The sequence below is a fragment of the Orycteropus afer genome, unplaced genomic scaffold, assembly GCF_000298275.1.
Source record: "Orycteropus afer afer isolate SDZICR_OR568_19922 unplaced genomic scaffold, OryAfe1.0 scaffold00064, whole genome shotgun sequence".
Lineage (NCBI taxonomy): Eukaryota > Metazoa > Chordata > Mammalia > Tubulidentata > Orycteropodidae > Orycteropus > Orycteropus afer.
The window spans coordinates 2,412,587-2,428,665 of NW_006921651.1; the positions used below are offsets into that span (position 1 = coordinate 2,412,587).

General features: G+C 41.2%; 1 protein-coding gene across 1 annotated transcript in view; it reads left to right on the plus strand.

Moving 5' to 3' along the window:
* The window catches only part of CFAP43 (cilia and flagella associated protein 43), a 135,208-nt gene that overhangs the window by 82,160 nt on the left and 36,969 nt on the right, over window positions 1-16,079 (plus strand). The window contains exons 13-20 of the mRNA XM_007940021.1: window positions 551-698; window positions 2,365-2,457; window positions 3,201-3,278; window positions 5,081-5,206; window positions 8,473-8,577; window positions 11,945-12,061; window positions 12,979-13,209; window positions 15,048-15,254. Of these exons, the coding sequence (XP_007938212.1) occupies window positions 551-698; window positions 2,365-2,457; window positions 3,201-3,278; window positions 5,081-5,206; window positions 8,473-8,577; window positions 11,945-12,061; window positions 12,979-13,209; window positions 15,048-15,254 (1,105 nt within the window). The remainder of the gene's footprint in view (window positions 1-550; window positions 699-2,364; window positions 2,458-3,200; window positions 3,279-5,080; window positions 5,207-8,472; window positions 8,578-11,944; window positions 12,062-12,978; window positions 13,210-15,047; window positions 15,255-16,079) is intronic.

The window sequence follows — 16,079 nt, forward strand, 5'->3', positions numbered from 1 at the left end:
CAGAGGTGTCTTGAAAGACAGGCCTGGCAATCAGCTTCTAAAAGCTCCAGCCTTGGAAACTCTATGGTGTGCAGTTGTATGCTGTACAGATGGGGTCACCCACCGAGAGTCAGAATTGACTCAACGGAAACTGACAACCGGGTGGCACTGATGCACAGTCAAGTTGGAGAAGCCCCTCGGTGGTTCTGAGGACTGAATGAGAGAATGGACAGGATCACATACATGGGCACAGCACCTAGTATGTTCTTAGGGCTCGGCCGTTCCAGTGGCGTTCCTGTGCAATGGCCAAGTTGGGAGCAGAGGATGTGCTGAGTAAGGGTTTGGGGAGAGTCTGAGAGGTCACCCCAGAGAGGTCAAGAGGCGCATGTCCTGTAACCCATGAAAGGGCTCACCTACAAGAAGTAGAGTCTTAATAACTATAGGTGGAAAACTGTCCACATATTTCCCACTTTGTGCAAAAACTGATTACGTATCTGGGAATACTACTGCTAAATGTGACCCTTTAACATTGTGATTTTGTAGACTGCGTGTTTTCTTTTTATTGATACAGGCACTTTGGAGGAACCTTAGCCACTGACAGTCTCAACCACTACCTGAAATTGATAACTTCCCTGAGCAACACCGTGAATGAGGAGAATGACTACATAACTACAACACAAAGAGAGCCCTTAGGCTTGGGATCAGAATGCGAACAGACAGTTGAGTTCCCACAGAGCTTTCTTTCTCTTTTTTATTAGAGATCAATTTTCAACGTGTGGTTATCTTTAAGCAGTTATTTAGTAATACCCTTCTTGACCCAGGTAGTCCTTGATTTTCAAAAAGAGTATGAGTTACAGCTGAGATTAAATATTGAGATTTCCTCAAAGCAATCACAAATATTACATCTCCTATGTCATTCAAACCATAATATAAAGATCTGGGTCTGCCTGGGGGAAAAACATAAAAAAACAACAACATTGTATTAGCAATGCTGGTGCTCTGCCAGATAGGTCTCTCCAGGATTTTATATCACAGAGATTATTTAGGAGTCCCTGGGTAGTGCAAGCAATTGACATGCTCACTGGGAATTGAAAGGGTTGAGTCCACCTCAGAAGAAAGGCCTGGCAATCTATTCAGAAAAAAAACAGCAACTGAGAACTCCATGGAGCACAGTCCTGCTGTGACACACGTGAGGTCGCTACCCATTGGAGCTGACTTGATGGCAACCAGTTTATTCTCTATTATTAGGAAGATCCTAGTCAGGAAACAGCATGCAATCCATTGTTTAACAAATAGTCCTTGAGAGCCTGCAGAGCACAAGACTGTGGAGATATAACAGGAGCTCTGGTAGCATAGTGGCTAAAGCACTTGACTGCTAACTAGAAGGCTGGAGGTTCAAACCCACCAGCCACTCCTCGGAAAGAAGGTTGGGCAATCCTACTTCCGTAGTGATACTGCCTCGGAAACCCAAGGAGGGGTCGCTATGAGTCGGGGCCGACTCGACGGTACATAACCACAACCACAACCAAGACAGAAAAAAAGTTTCTGCTCTCCTAGGAGCTCTGGTGGTGCAGTTATTAAGGCATTCAGTGGCTAACCAGAAGGCCCATAGTGGCTGGACGAGGTGTTCTATGGGACAGGAGGCTGTGGGCAGACAGCACAGTGGTTACAGTTGAGATATTGGGCAAGTTTGGACAGGATCAAGGGTATGGCCCATGGGAGTGGATGGCGCAATGGAGTGGACATAAGGTCATTGCTATATTTTCCTAAATAAAATAACTGTATTTTTGACTTTCTGATCAACAAATAATAAACTACTTGAAACTTTATATCACTGATGGATTTATACTTTATTAAACACTTGGAAAACAAGTTTAAAAATAAAGGCTGTGTCTTTAACATCTGTCAAGACTTAGGCTTCATCTCTACATATTCAAGGTCAGAAAGCCAGTGTGAAGATGAATGATGTCATCACCATTCAGTTCTGTACTGCGTGAGGTATGCAAACCAAAAACACCAAACCCACTGCCGTCAAGTCAGATCCGATTCATAGTGACCCCTCCTTGGGTTTCCGAGGCAGTATTGCTATGGAAGTAGATTGCCCAACCTTCCTTTCGAGGAATAGCTGGTAGATTTGAACCGCCAGCCTTCTGGTTAGCAGTCAAATGTCTTAGGCACTAAGCCACCAGTTCTGACAGTAATTAAATCAACAAAATATATTATATCTTAGACATGCAAAATGTTTGGTATTACCAAAAACTGCAACAAGTACAGGGGGATTCAAGGCAGTTATAGGGAGTAAGGTAGGAGGAGAAGAACTTGGTGAATTTTAAATTTAATGTAAAAGCTTAAATGTAAGAATTGTCTTTTCCTACGTCATCTCAGGTAAAGCGTCTAAGCATTGACTCCTCACAAGAGGAATTAATCTCAGCTCATGACCTGAAGGAAATTTCCTGGATACAAGCAAAGAGTCAAGAGGTAAATAGAACATGAGGTATGTCTGCAGTCACACTCTGTGAGTGTGCCCAGTAAGTTAGTTTCCTGTGAAAACAGTGGAAAGTAGGAGATACCACTTGGCCGAGCATCACATTCTACAAGTGTAACTTTCCTACGAGGAAATAAAAACCCTTAACACAACTGCATCTTATATAGTAAGAGAGTGAACGTTAAGAACTGTAACGTGGTTAACATGAAACCCGACAAAAGTCCCCAGATAAACAACACAAAGAATGAGTTATGTGCTGTTAGAGTTATGTGCTGGGGACGGTGGGAGGCTCATTAAAGCAAAGGAAGGCAAGAACAGGAGATGGTGGATTGTGGCTTCAGGTGCACAGGGAGGTAAAACAGGTAGGAGGTTGATCCCAGTTTATGTCTGCCCTTAGCCTACTTAGCTAGTCTCAGTAAGTTCCCAGTATAGCATAGGAGGTTTCTTTTGTCAGCTATTCACTATCTAATTTTTCACTACTTAATTATTTTCATTCCATTGACCTTATAACTGACACGAGGTCTAAGTTGTTTAAGTAGTCATTTAAATAGTAGCAATTAGACTTAAGCAAGGTATTATTGTGGTTCTTTTTTTTTTTTTCTTTTTATGTGTACTTTATATTGTCACTATGTGTGTGTGTGTGTGTGTGTGTGTATGTACCTGTTCTAGGGAGACACTATCTGTCTAACCTGCTGTTTCCCTTGCTTTGTTAAGTGATATACTTGCTTCATTTTAGGCCATCAGAAAAGAGGTTAGCCAGTTCTCCAAGAAAAGGAAAGAGATAAAAAAAGGAATCAAAGAACTTGCTAAAACAGTAAGTGTTATGCTTTGACATACTAGCACATTGGGCTGTCAGTCAGAAACCACCACTGGAACTTTATTTTGTTGAACAAGGCACAAAGCACTACCTATATGCATTGTTTTTCCCCACATATGAGCTAATTTCTTGGGGATTTTCACAGGGTAGGATTTTTATCACATCTCACTGTATATAAGCAGTGGTTTTCTTCTCTTTCACAAGTGCTGTATGTTACTTATTTTTTAATCAGAGCAGATCAATCGGTCTTTCTCCTGCAGGGCTGCTGGATGAGTTTGAATGGCCAGCCTTCCAGTTGGCAGCGAACACTTAAACCGTTTGTGCCAGCAGGGCTTCTAAGCAACATTTCCATTATTATAATTTTATATTCCCTGGAATCAATGATTTTCTTTGTTTTAAACTCTTCTATGTTCCAAGTATCTATTCAAACTCTTTCAAAGAGCTAGGACACTCTTCTCAATATACTCAAATATCTGAGGTAATCTGTGCATTTTTTTCCTTGGCAACCTTCCTCCAAGAGCTCCTAGTTTGAGCACCTTGCTCTCTGAGCCAGGGGCAAGGCTGTTGTCCTAGGGACTTCTCTTCCCCATGTTTCTGGGAATCCCCTCACCTGCCTTCTCAGTCAGAACCTCTGTTTTAGTAACCACAGTTGGTCATGTCCTCTGTTGTTGTTTTTGTTATGTGCCGTCGAGTCGGCCCCGACTCATAGCGACCCCTCCTTGGGTTTCCGAGGCAGTATCACTACAGAAGTAGGATTGCCCAACCTTCCTTCCGAGGAGTGGCTGGTGCCTTCTGGTTAGCAGTCAAGTGCCTTAGGCACTATGCTACCAGAGCTCCTTCATGTCCTCTAGTGCTGCTCTAATAGAAAAGACCACAAGTGGGTGGCTTTAACAAACAGGAGCTTATTCTCTTATGGTTTTGGTGGCTAGAAGTGCAAGTTCAAAATACCAAGCTCTAGGGGATTGGTGAAGGAGCTCTGGTGGCATAGTGCCTAAGGCATTTGACGGCTAACCAGAAGGCTGGTGGTTCGAACCCACCAGCCACTCCGAAGGAAGCCTGGGCAATCTACTTCCGTAAAGATTTACCACCTCAGAAACCCAAATGGGGTCACTAAAAATCAAAATTGACTCAATGGCAGTGAGTTTGGTTTGTTTTTTTTTAGGGGTTGGGTGAACCTCAACCTTGGGCTTCAGCTCTGCCTCTTGGTCCTGCCCCATGGAGGCTGGAGGCATCTCTTCACTCAGCAGCTGTCGTCTGCTGAGGCTGACAAACCTAAGGCCGACAAATAAAATGACACAGTCCCAGAATTATCAAACCACATGGCAGGCCACTAATTCGAGTCCATTAACAATCCCAAGATTGGCAGACAACATGGCAGGCTGCTGAATGATGACTCAGCCACATGCAGGATTCAAGTGTGCCAAAAGTTACAGACCAGTCCCAAAGCTTCTCCTTATGCACTGGAAGTAGACCACATCCCTAAGGCAGCTACTCAGCTGACCACAGCAGATTCCACCATGGAGCTGATGACCAGTCTGATCCTGGGGAATCACTACAGCCAGCTGCCCAGCCACTCAACCAGCCCAGCCAAGTTGACACATGACCTTAACTTAATTCAAGTCCATTAACAATCCACAACCACAACAGTAAACCCACAACTTATCCTTTACTTGATGGTTACATGTAGAGAAACAAAATACCAATTTTTTAAGTGATTTTTGTGTAATGAGACTATAAATCCCATCTCTCTAAAGTTTAAATCTTTGCTGGTCACCACCATTTTCTATTTTAAAATTCAGGTTCTGAGTATGATGGAAGAAAATGAAACCGTAAACTATATTGCAAAATTAGACCAGCAGGAATTCAGCCTGGATGTAGAGGAACTGGAAAGACTTCATGATGAAAGTGAGGAAGAAGTGGCAAAGGTATGGAAAATTTTAGTTAAAGCACTGTAAAGTTATAAGGAAAAAAGTAAAAGGAAAATGAGAAAGAGAACTTTCCCAGAATAATGCAAATAAAGCAAAAACTTTTCAAGCATAAAGCAAAGTTAGTACATATGTAGAGAGGGTGGGTCAGAGAATCATTGAATTTTAGTGATAAAGACAATAGCATCTAGGCCAGCCAGACATCTGATGCCTCTCCTCTCTGGCATCCACACCAACTTCTTCCACCCTACGTATAAACAGTTTTAGAAATTTCTTCAGCCACCTCATGCCAACTTTGGACGTTTCTGGTTTAGTAGGCCCCTTCTTAATTAGAGTGAACTCTCTCTCTCCCTGTACTCACTGATCCTTCTGCTCTCTGCACACCATCTGTTCTAGAGACAATCTGAAAATGGTTGAAGGAGTTAAGCAATTACCATTTTCCCTGTGTGTCTTCTCTTGTCTAGGCTGACTATCCAGCACCTGTGACCCTCACGTAAGGTAGCTTCATTAGCCTCATCATGCAGTTTTCCTGATCTCATTATGTCTGAATTGTTGTTAGGTGCTATCGAGTCAGCACGGACTCACAGCGACCTTATGTACAACAGAATGAAACACTGCCCAGTCCTGCACCATCCTCCTAATCGTTGCTATGTTTGAGCCCATTGTTGCAGCCACTGTGTCAGTCCATCTTGTTAAGGGTCTTCCCCTCTTTGGATGACCCTCTACTTTACCAAATATTATGTCCTTCTCCAGAGACCAGTCCCTTCTGAAACAAAAAGTATGTGAGATGAAGTTTGACCATTCTCACTTCTAAGGAGCGTTCCAGCTGTGCTTCTTCCAAGACAGATTTGTTCACTTTTCTGGCAGTCCATAGTATTTTCATTATTCTTCACCAACATCACAATTCAAATGCATCAATTATTCTTTGGTCTTCCTTTTTCATTGTCCAACTTTCACATGGATATAAAGCTATTGAAAATACAAGGTTTGGCTTAGGCACACCTTAGTCTTCAAAGTGATATCTTTGATCTTTGTTGTTGTTGTTGTTGTTATGTGCCGTCGAGTCAAACCCGACTCATAGCGACCCCTCCTTGGGTTTCCGAGGCAGTATCACTACGGAAGTAGGATTGCCCAACCTTCCTTCCGAGGAGTGGCTTTGATCTTTAACACCTTAAAAAGATCTTTTGCAGCAGATTTACCCAGTGCAATATGACATCTGACTTTTTGACTGAGGCTTCCAAAGGCATTGATTGTGGATCCAAGTAAAATTAAATCCTTGACAACTTCAATCTTTTCTTCATTTATCATGATGTTGCTTATTGGTCCAGTTTTGAGGATTTTTTTTTTCTTCATGTTGAGGTATCATCCATACTGAAGGCTGGATTCTTTGATCTTCATCAGTAAATGCTTCAAGTCTTCTTCACTTTCAACAAGCAAGGTTGTGTCATCTGCATATCGCAGGTTGTTAATGAGTCTTCCTCCAATCCTGACGTTGAATTCTTCTTCATAAAGTCCAGCTTCTCAGATTATTTACTCAGCATACAGATTGAATAAGTATGGTGAACGGATACAACCCTGACACACACCTTTCCTGGTTTTAAACCATGCAGTATTCCCTTGTTCTATTCGAACTACAGCCTCTTGGTCTATGTAGAGGTCCTCATGAGCACAACTAAGTGTTCTGGAATTTCCATTCTTCATAATGGGAATTAACAAATAACAAATTAACCATAATTTGTTATGCTCCATACAGTCAAATGCCTCTGCATAGTCAATAAAACACAGATAAACTTCTGGTATTCTTTGCTTTCAGTCAAGATCCATCTGACATCAGCAATGATATCCATCATTCTGTGTCCTCTTCTGAATCTGGCCTGAATTTCTGGCAATTCCCTGTCAATGTACTGCTTCACTGTTTTTGAATTCTCTTCAGTAAAATTTTACTTGTGTGTGCTGTTAATGATATTGTTCAATCATTTCCACATTCTGTTGGATCACCTTTCTTTGGAATGGCCAGTCAGTTGGCCAGGTAGCTGTCTTCCAAATTTCTCAGTACAGATGAGTGAACCCTTCCAGTATTGCATCTGTTTTTTGAAACATCTCAATTGGTATTCTGTCAACTATACTTTGAGGAGGGAGCTATTATGAGTGCCTTTCAAGTGCAAGGGGCTCATAATCTGGCATTATATCAGACAATGTCCTGCTGATGCTATTCAAAAGATTTCCATCAGCCAGTTTTTTCAGAAGTAGGTGGCCAGGTCCTTCTTCCTAGTCTGTCTTAGTCTGGAAGTTCCACTAAAAGCTGTCCACCATGGATGACCTTGCTAATATTTACCAGTATCATCGTTTCCAGGATCATATGCAAGCCGCCACAGTATGACAAACTGACAGATGAGTTGTGGTGCAAGTATAAAAAAATATTTATTCTCTGAATCAAAGAATGAAATATAGCTGGATCCAAGGACATTTAGGTAGAGCACACATGGTTAAAGAACTACACCAAATGGAGGCTTGTTATCTGATTATCTAGAGGGGAGGTTTCTACTTGATAAGCCCCAGGGCTCTGTTAAAGACGTTTATCAGTGACTAAGGTAAAGATACAGAAAGGAAGCAGGCTTGTCTAATTAGTGAATGAGGTGAGGCTGGGCAGGATAGGAAATACACTGGATGTGAATCAGGACTAAATGGCTCTCAATGGACAGAGTCAATAAAATAAAACTCACCTGAGATCATCATTAATCCATTCACTCCTTCATTCTGCCACATTTATCACCATCCTTCAGTATTTCTGCTAGCCTCATTCTAGGTCCTGAGGCTATAACAATGAACAAGACGGACAGGTGGCCCAGTGGGTCCACACCCCCTTCCTCATCAATTGGGCAGGGTAGTGCTGATGGCATTCCGGCTCACCTGTGACCCTCCTTTTTACCCAGTGAGGTGTCTGTCCTCGTACCCCACTTCTTTCACATGTATGACCTACTCCCCTGAGAAGCATTTACGTTGTTACCCAGTTTTCAAGGATTCCTACAGACATAAACTTAAGGAAACATCCTCAAAGACAGACAAGTGTTATCCCCAAAGTACAGCTCAATGGATTGCAACTCACACTCTGTCACTAAATGTGTGGCAGTGACTTGTATGCTATCATGTCAACTCCGACCCAGTGACGCTATAGGACAGAGTCATTGAATTTTGAAAACTGAGATTATTTGTTTAAGAAACTACACTTTCATTTTCAACTTTTCCATTCACCTATGTTCTTCAAGATAAAAAATGACACAGAAATGGGTAACCTAGCCAAGAGATATTTGACTGAACTTATCAAAGAAGAATGCTGGAATTCGATGGCTGTGAAAGGGCGAGCTCTTAAGGTAACGTATATAACCCTGATGTAAACCTGGACCGATGAGAACTTTCCTTGCACATCTGGTAGTAGAAATTTTAAAATATATTTAAGAAAACCCACATACAGCAAAAAACTCAAAGCTTCCCTCTGCCTCTTCAGAGTCTACAGAATTCTACCATCACTTTCTCTAGAACCTCTTCTTTCCTCTCCACTTGTTCCCAATGGCTTTTTAACCAGAATCTCTCAATATTTGTCTTAGCAGCCCTTTCCTTCTTTCCTGTAAAACTGGGTCTTAATAGCTAGCTATTTCAAAAGACCACCCCCCTAACATTCCACACTGATTCAGAGCTGGGCATCACGTCGGCCACTTCTCCTTCTGTGTCTGCCTTCACATTGGCTAAAGAGCTTTTGTATTGTGGTTCCTTCCAACACAATTTCTCTCTTTGGGTAGCATCACCAAAAGTCCTGGTTTATGCCTGTGGTCCTAGAGTATTAACTGCACCTCTTTAGAAAATGCTGCCTTTGGATATGATCACCCTACATTTACGTACATACATTTACAGAGTGTTGCGCTACAGCAATATTTCTCAACAACAGCACTATCAACATTCTGAGCTGGATAATTCTTTGGAGAGCTGTCCTGGGCACTGTAGAATGTTTAACAATTAAACACCAGTAGCACCTTCCCCATCAATCATGACTATCGAAAATGTCTCCAGACATTGCCAAATGTCCCCTAGGGGCAAAATAAATCTATTGCCATCCAGTCATAACACCTCTATAGGACAGAATTGCCCCTAGATTTCCTAGGCTGTAAATCTTTACAGAAGCAGACTGCTACATCTTTCTCCCACAGAATGGCTGGTAGATTCAAGCTGCCAACTTCTCTGTTAACAGCCTAGCACTTAGGGCTCTTTACAGACAAAATAGCCCCTAATTAAGAACCACTGCTCTAACTAGTAGCAAAGTTCAACAAGACAGAAAATAACAAATGCTGGCTAGGATGCAGAGAGATTGGGACTCTCATACACTGCTGGTGGGACTGTAAAATGATACTGCCACTGTAGAAAGCAGTATGATGACTCCTTAAAAAGTTGGAATTAGAAATACCATTTGACTCAGCCATTCCATTACTAGGTATATATCCTAAAGAAGTAAGAGCCAGCATAAGAACAGATGTATGCACACTCATGTTCATTGCAGCACTGTTTAAATACAATAGCAAAAAGATGGAAACCGCCTAGGTGCTCATCAACAGAAGAATGAATAACCAAACCATGGTACATATACACTATGGATTATGATGCAACCCTAAAGAATAACGTAGAATCTGCAGAACACCACATAATGTGGATGAACTTGCAGGGCATTATGCTGAGTGAAATAAGTCACAGAAGGACAAATATTATATTAGTCTGTTATTGTAAAAAGTCAAGGAAATGTTTCTATATGGAAGGAAATTTTCTTTGTTGGTTACCAGTGGTGGTGGGGGGGGGAGGGAATACTGCTAGATAGGTAGAGACAAGTATTGATTTGAATGCAGGGAAGGGCAATATACAAAATGTGAGTGATCAACATGGTGGCATTGAGGAAGAGAAAGACATAGAGAGGTGCATGGGAGGTACAGACAACAGAGATGACCCCTTTTGCCCATACAGTACTGCATTGTCTGTGATGGCAAATGTTGATATATGGGTGGATAGATGGGTGGACAGGCTGAAAGATTATGTATGTCTTTGCAGGGGGGAGTGTGTCCAATACTATGTATAGGGTTGGCAGACAATGTTTCTATAAGTGTATTTGTATGTTCTGTAAGAATTTCCAGGTATATAGTAGCGCTGACAAGGGGCAAATTTGTAGTCACTTCTTGGCCACAGCCAGCTACCCAGAGGGAGCGAGTTGTCAGACCTGTGGGTTCGGGACCATGGTTGCAGGTGACATCAAGCTCAATTGACATAACATACTACACAAAAACGTTGTTCCACATCCTACTTTGGCAAGTAGCGACTGAGATCTTAAAAGCTTGCAAGCAGCCATCTAGATGCAATAATGGGTCTCTCCTCATCCACAGCAAAGAAGAATAAAGAAAACCAAAGACACATGGAAACAATTAGTCCAAGCGACTGGTACACACTGTGATCCTCAGTCTATATGACCATGAGACCAAAAGAACTAGATGGTGCCTGGCTACCACTGTCAACCACTCAGATGGGAATCTATTAGGAGACCCTGGATAGAGTGGGAGAACAATGTGGAACAAAACTCAAAATCATTAAAAAAAAAAAAAAAGGGGGTGGGGGTGGGGACCAGGTTTGCTGGTCTCATAGAGCCTGGTGGAACCCCTGAGACTATGGCCCCTAGCTGCCCTTCAGGTCTGGAACTGAACCCACTCCTGTGGCTTCCAGCCAAACAAAAGACAGGCATGTGAGCTGAACATTCACATTAGGTAGATACACTCCTTGGAGAGATCAATCATGGGAGAGTAGAAGCACTGTGTATGCTCAGGGAGACAGCTCAGGGGTCAGGAGTGCATGGAGGGAAGGACACAGAAAAGAGGTAACTATGGGGAGGAAGTGGGAGGGAGCTGTTGCATTGTGGGAAATTGTAGTCAATGTCATGAGACAAAGTGTATGTGAACTACTATATGGAAAATGAATATGCTCTGTAAATTTCCACCCAAATCACAATAAAAATTTGAAAAAAAAAAACTTGTAGAAAAATACTCTTCATAAAAGCATATTTTTCTACAAAAGTTGTACCAATACAGTAGTCCCCCTAGATCCACATGGGATACATTCCAAAACCTCCAGTGAATGCCTAAAACTAGGATAGTACCAAACCCCTATCTATACTATGTTTTCTCCTATACATACATACTTATAAAGCTTAATTTATAAATTAGATACAGTAGGAGATTAACAACAAAATTAATAAAATAGAGAACAATGACTAAGTACAATAAGGGTTACTTGAGCGTAAGCCCTGTGGTGCTGATAATTGAGCCAGCTACTAATTGAGGCATCTGCAGTGTGGATATACTGGACAGCCCAGGTGGGATGGAGCGAATTGGAGCAAGATTTCATTGCACTACTCAGAAAAGTGGGCATTTTAAACTTAAGAATTGTTTATTCCTGGAATTTTCCACTTAATATTTTCGGACTGCATTTGACCACAGGGAAACCGTGGAAAGTGAAACCATGACTAAAGGGGGACTACTATCCTAATGGAATATGTTGTTGTATTTTAAAGTTGTTTCCATTGCCAATTTCACTTATGGATGATATTCTATTTATGACATGAATTTTAAGAGGGGAAAACACCCTCCAGCCCACCTCCAGATATACACAATGGTACTAAAAATTGACTTACCACATCTTTCTTTCTTTCCCAAGTGCTTCCACATACCCTATGTAGTTGAGAACTTCCCAATGAAAGAGCGCACAGCTGAAGAGTTGAAAGAACTGGAGAAAGTTTTACAACAAAAGAAGATTGAAACTGAGTGTCTTAAAGTACAGTTTTAAATATATATTTATATATATATATATATATATTCTTATTTACTAGGCATTTTGTTTCGGAATCTCCATCTTGATTTCAGTTGGCATGCAATTTAAGATGAATGTAGACACTGTTTGTATTTGTATTTTCACTCCTGGTTAATCCCTAGCACATATTCTAGTGACTATGTTATAGCCACACAATAAATCACAGACTTACATCCTATACAACACTGGCTAGTCTTCAAATATGAGAATATACTGAAAACTGAGATTTGAGGATTATTTTCTTGTCCTAGTCAGAGGTTGTCTTCATCTATTGATACTATTTTTATCCTCCCTTATCACCAGGGATCATATTTTAAGATAACTGAATAAGGATAGAATAAAATATGTTTTGATAGAATTAAGGTTTACCTTAAAACAACCTCCACTTCTTTAGCAGCAATCTCTGTGCAACCAATAAAATAGGTGGACCCTTTGATATAGTTTCATTTTAGCCAGAACTTCACGTCTTCTCTTTTCTGAAATGTAAAATGAAGGAATACTTAGTTCTTTTTAATCTATACCCACCAGTCTTATGTGAACTCATTGCTTTGTACAAGATAGAGAGAAAATATAGTTTATAATGCAGTAGCAAGAAAGACTGAAAATACTTACAAGCAGGTATGATCCTGCCACAAGAATACACACAATATATACTATCAAGGACAGTTTTTACCCTCTTGATTTACATGGTGTCTCTGTTTCTAAAGCTTTTATTTGTTCTATAACAGTTTCAGGATCTGTCCATCACCTCAAATTCCGTTTTTGGCAAGAGAATTTAACATCTTAAAATGATTATTGAAATCATTAGGTTGTAAAAAAAAAATGACTTTTAGAGAATTTTCATTATTGAATAACTTCCATGTCATTTTTTCCTGTTTTAGGTACGGCAGGAAATTGTAGAGGTTCAGTCTGCAGTTTCCTTGGGTAAAAAGCAACATGAAGAGGATGATGAAGAAGAGGAAGAAGAAAATGTGCCAGTGCAAGACACCAACTTGCCCAATTACCTGCTTGGCAGTCTGAGTACTGATTTTGGGGTAGATACCTCTTTTTTGTCAAGCCAGTTGGAACTTCATTCAAGAGAGGAGAAAATCAACCAAATTGTATTACTGAAGGTGGGTGAATTTTCTCCTTGTCCTCAAAAGTCTCTCAAATTCCCCCCATCAGATGTTATTATTCAAGGCCTCACATTGAAGTCTAATGTCAGCCAAAATGATGTCTTTAAAGAACATGAAGAAATTTACAGATGGCTAGGATGTACATCCTTGAGAGTGCTTATATACAAGAGTCACTGTCACCCATTTGGACTGGGTTTTATTACTGGGTTTATAAATAGCATCTTACATGGATTGGCACCACAAACCATTATTATTCTTCTTAGGTCTTCAGTAAATCCAAAATAAAAGAAACCCTTGAATGCCATCCTCTGTATCACTCAGATGTCTATTAGGATCTCTTTGTAAGGTTAAGATATGATTATTTGTCTATCCCCTTAATCTCAGGAAATACTATTTCCTCCTGAAGATATCTGTAAGTTCTCAGGCTCGGGGATAAGGGATGGTGTCCCTCTGGCTCTAAGCTCCTGCTCCTTACTTTCCACCAAGCAAGTCAGTCTTGGAACACATCTGCACACGTAGAAAACCCTGTTGAAGGTTTTCGAAAATGGAAGGACTGAGACTACACCAATGCAGATGGTTTGAAATTTAGTGCTGGATGTTTTGTTTCTGGAAGTGCCTCAGCCAGGTCTGCAGTTTGAGTCCTAGCATCCTGTCACATTGCTCCGCTCTCTCCTCCCATCCTTCTCTGGTGTTCTCCGCCAACCCCTGAAATTACTGTTCATGTACACTCAGAACTCAGAGCATTTATCCTCAGAAGTTATCTCCTTTGTGCTTAGCTTCTGCTGACCCATGTCCTCAAGTTCTCACCTTATGGCTACTTTATGAAGGTATTTTCCTATGCAAAGGTACTTTGCAGCCAAAGAGAAACTCTAGTGCCAGAAGTTAAGATCATTTTCCATCCTACTGCAGTAGTTTCGTCTTCACTAGAGTATATATATAGACTGAACTTGACGGTAAAACAAAACCTACTCTGAGTTGACCATTGCTCGATTCATCAGCAGTGGTAGGAGCAATCCAGTGACCTCCTGCCATTTTAGAAACTGCCTGATCCAACTGGATAGCTTAGGTTCCCTTTCTATTTGAGAATGGCGTGTCTGAATAAGGAAGAATATTGTGTGTGCTTGTGTTTGGGAAATTCTCCAAACAACCTCTAAGGCCATCTCCTCCTCTCAAATAAAAGACACTTCCCAACTTAAATTCTGCATGTTGCTTTTTAAATGCTTTATAATGGATTTAAATAGAAAAAACAATAAAACATGTACAAAGTGGAGAGTCTAGCCAATGAGCTTCTAAGTACCCATTACCCTGCTTCAGCATTTATCAACATACCTGTATATTGAGTTATAGCTTACATTTCAGGAAATAGGTTGTGGTATAACTGCTATGTTGTTGTTGTTAAGTGCCGTCGAGTCGTTTCCGACTCATAGCGACCCCATGCACAGCAGAACGAAACACTGCCCGATCCCGCGCCAGCCCCACAACCCCTGCTATACTTGAGCCCATCATCGCAGCCACCGTATCAATCCATCTCCTTGAAGGCCTCCCCCTCTTTCGTCGACCCTCCACCCTACCAAGCATGACATCCTTCTCCAGGGAATGGTCCCTTCTTACAACATGAATAACTGCTATGCTTTTGCCTTAATCATATCTCTGGTCAGATGCCACTTTGTATTATTGAACCAAAAAAAAGTGATTTAATATAAACAATATTTTAGAAAGATTAATTTACCAATAATTTGTAGAATGACTTTGGAAGGAAAGGTAGAATTATGGGACCATATTGCCATTGAAGATATAATTTGTGACATGCTTTCAGTAACATATTGATGTTTCAGGATATCATCTACAAGGTTAAAACTGTTTTTAATAATGAGTTTAATGCTGCATATAAACAAAAAGAGTTTGAAATCGCACGTGTAAGGGAAAGAAATGTGAGACTTCAAGAAATTATTTTGGATCTGGAGTTGGAAGAAACAGTCTGGCAACCCGAATTTGAAGAATGTGAAAAGCCAGAGAGAACGCTTGTTGTGGAAGACAGTGAGGTACTGGCTGGTTCTGTCATCCCTCCCTTCTTCTTCAGTACATTTTCCTGACCTCTTACTTACTCATGTTGACCCTGCTGGAAGGGATTGCATTGGGTAGCACTCTTGGGTACAAGAAAGACAGCCCCAGCAATAATACAGTTTCTTTTATGAATCCCATGGAGTCCAGGGAAGATATGGACACCAAACTAGAGCAAAGAGGAACCAAAGATTGGAGCGTGTGGGAAGTCCAGGAATCCTTACTGCATCTCTCAGCTCATTTCTCTCTGTATCTCAGCTTCCTCCAGCAGTGTCTTCTTTCTGTGTCCCCTACTCAAGAGAGCAGCTGGTCTGAACTGGAGTCTCTTAGTCCCAATTCCAGGTTTTCCTGGAAAGAGACTACTGGCTCAGCGTGGGTCCACTGCTTGTGCACGGGGAAGTTGGGTCACATTGTGGGAATGAGGCTGATGGAGCTCCAGTAATTATGTAGGTCATTCGGATGATAGAGTTCCCAGAGAAAGGGGGCTCAGTGGACAGCCTTATTAGAGGGTGTTTGGTACAGAGGTGCTTGCGAATAAGTCCTTAAAGAAAACAATTAAAACATGATGATATTTCATTTTTCAAAAATTAAAATTAAAATCTTAGAAGCTACTCAAAGATAACTTGCTGCTTACATGAAGCCAACTTGATTGCTTTGGGGCAAAAGATAATAACAGTGCCTCTGGTGGCATAGTGCCTAAGGCATTTTGACTGCTAACCAGAAGCCTGGTGGTTCAAACCCAACAGGAAGGTTGGGCAATCTGCTTCCATAGTGATATGGCCTTGGAAGGTCAAGGAGGGGTCGCT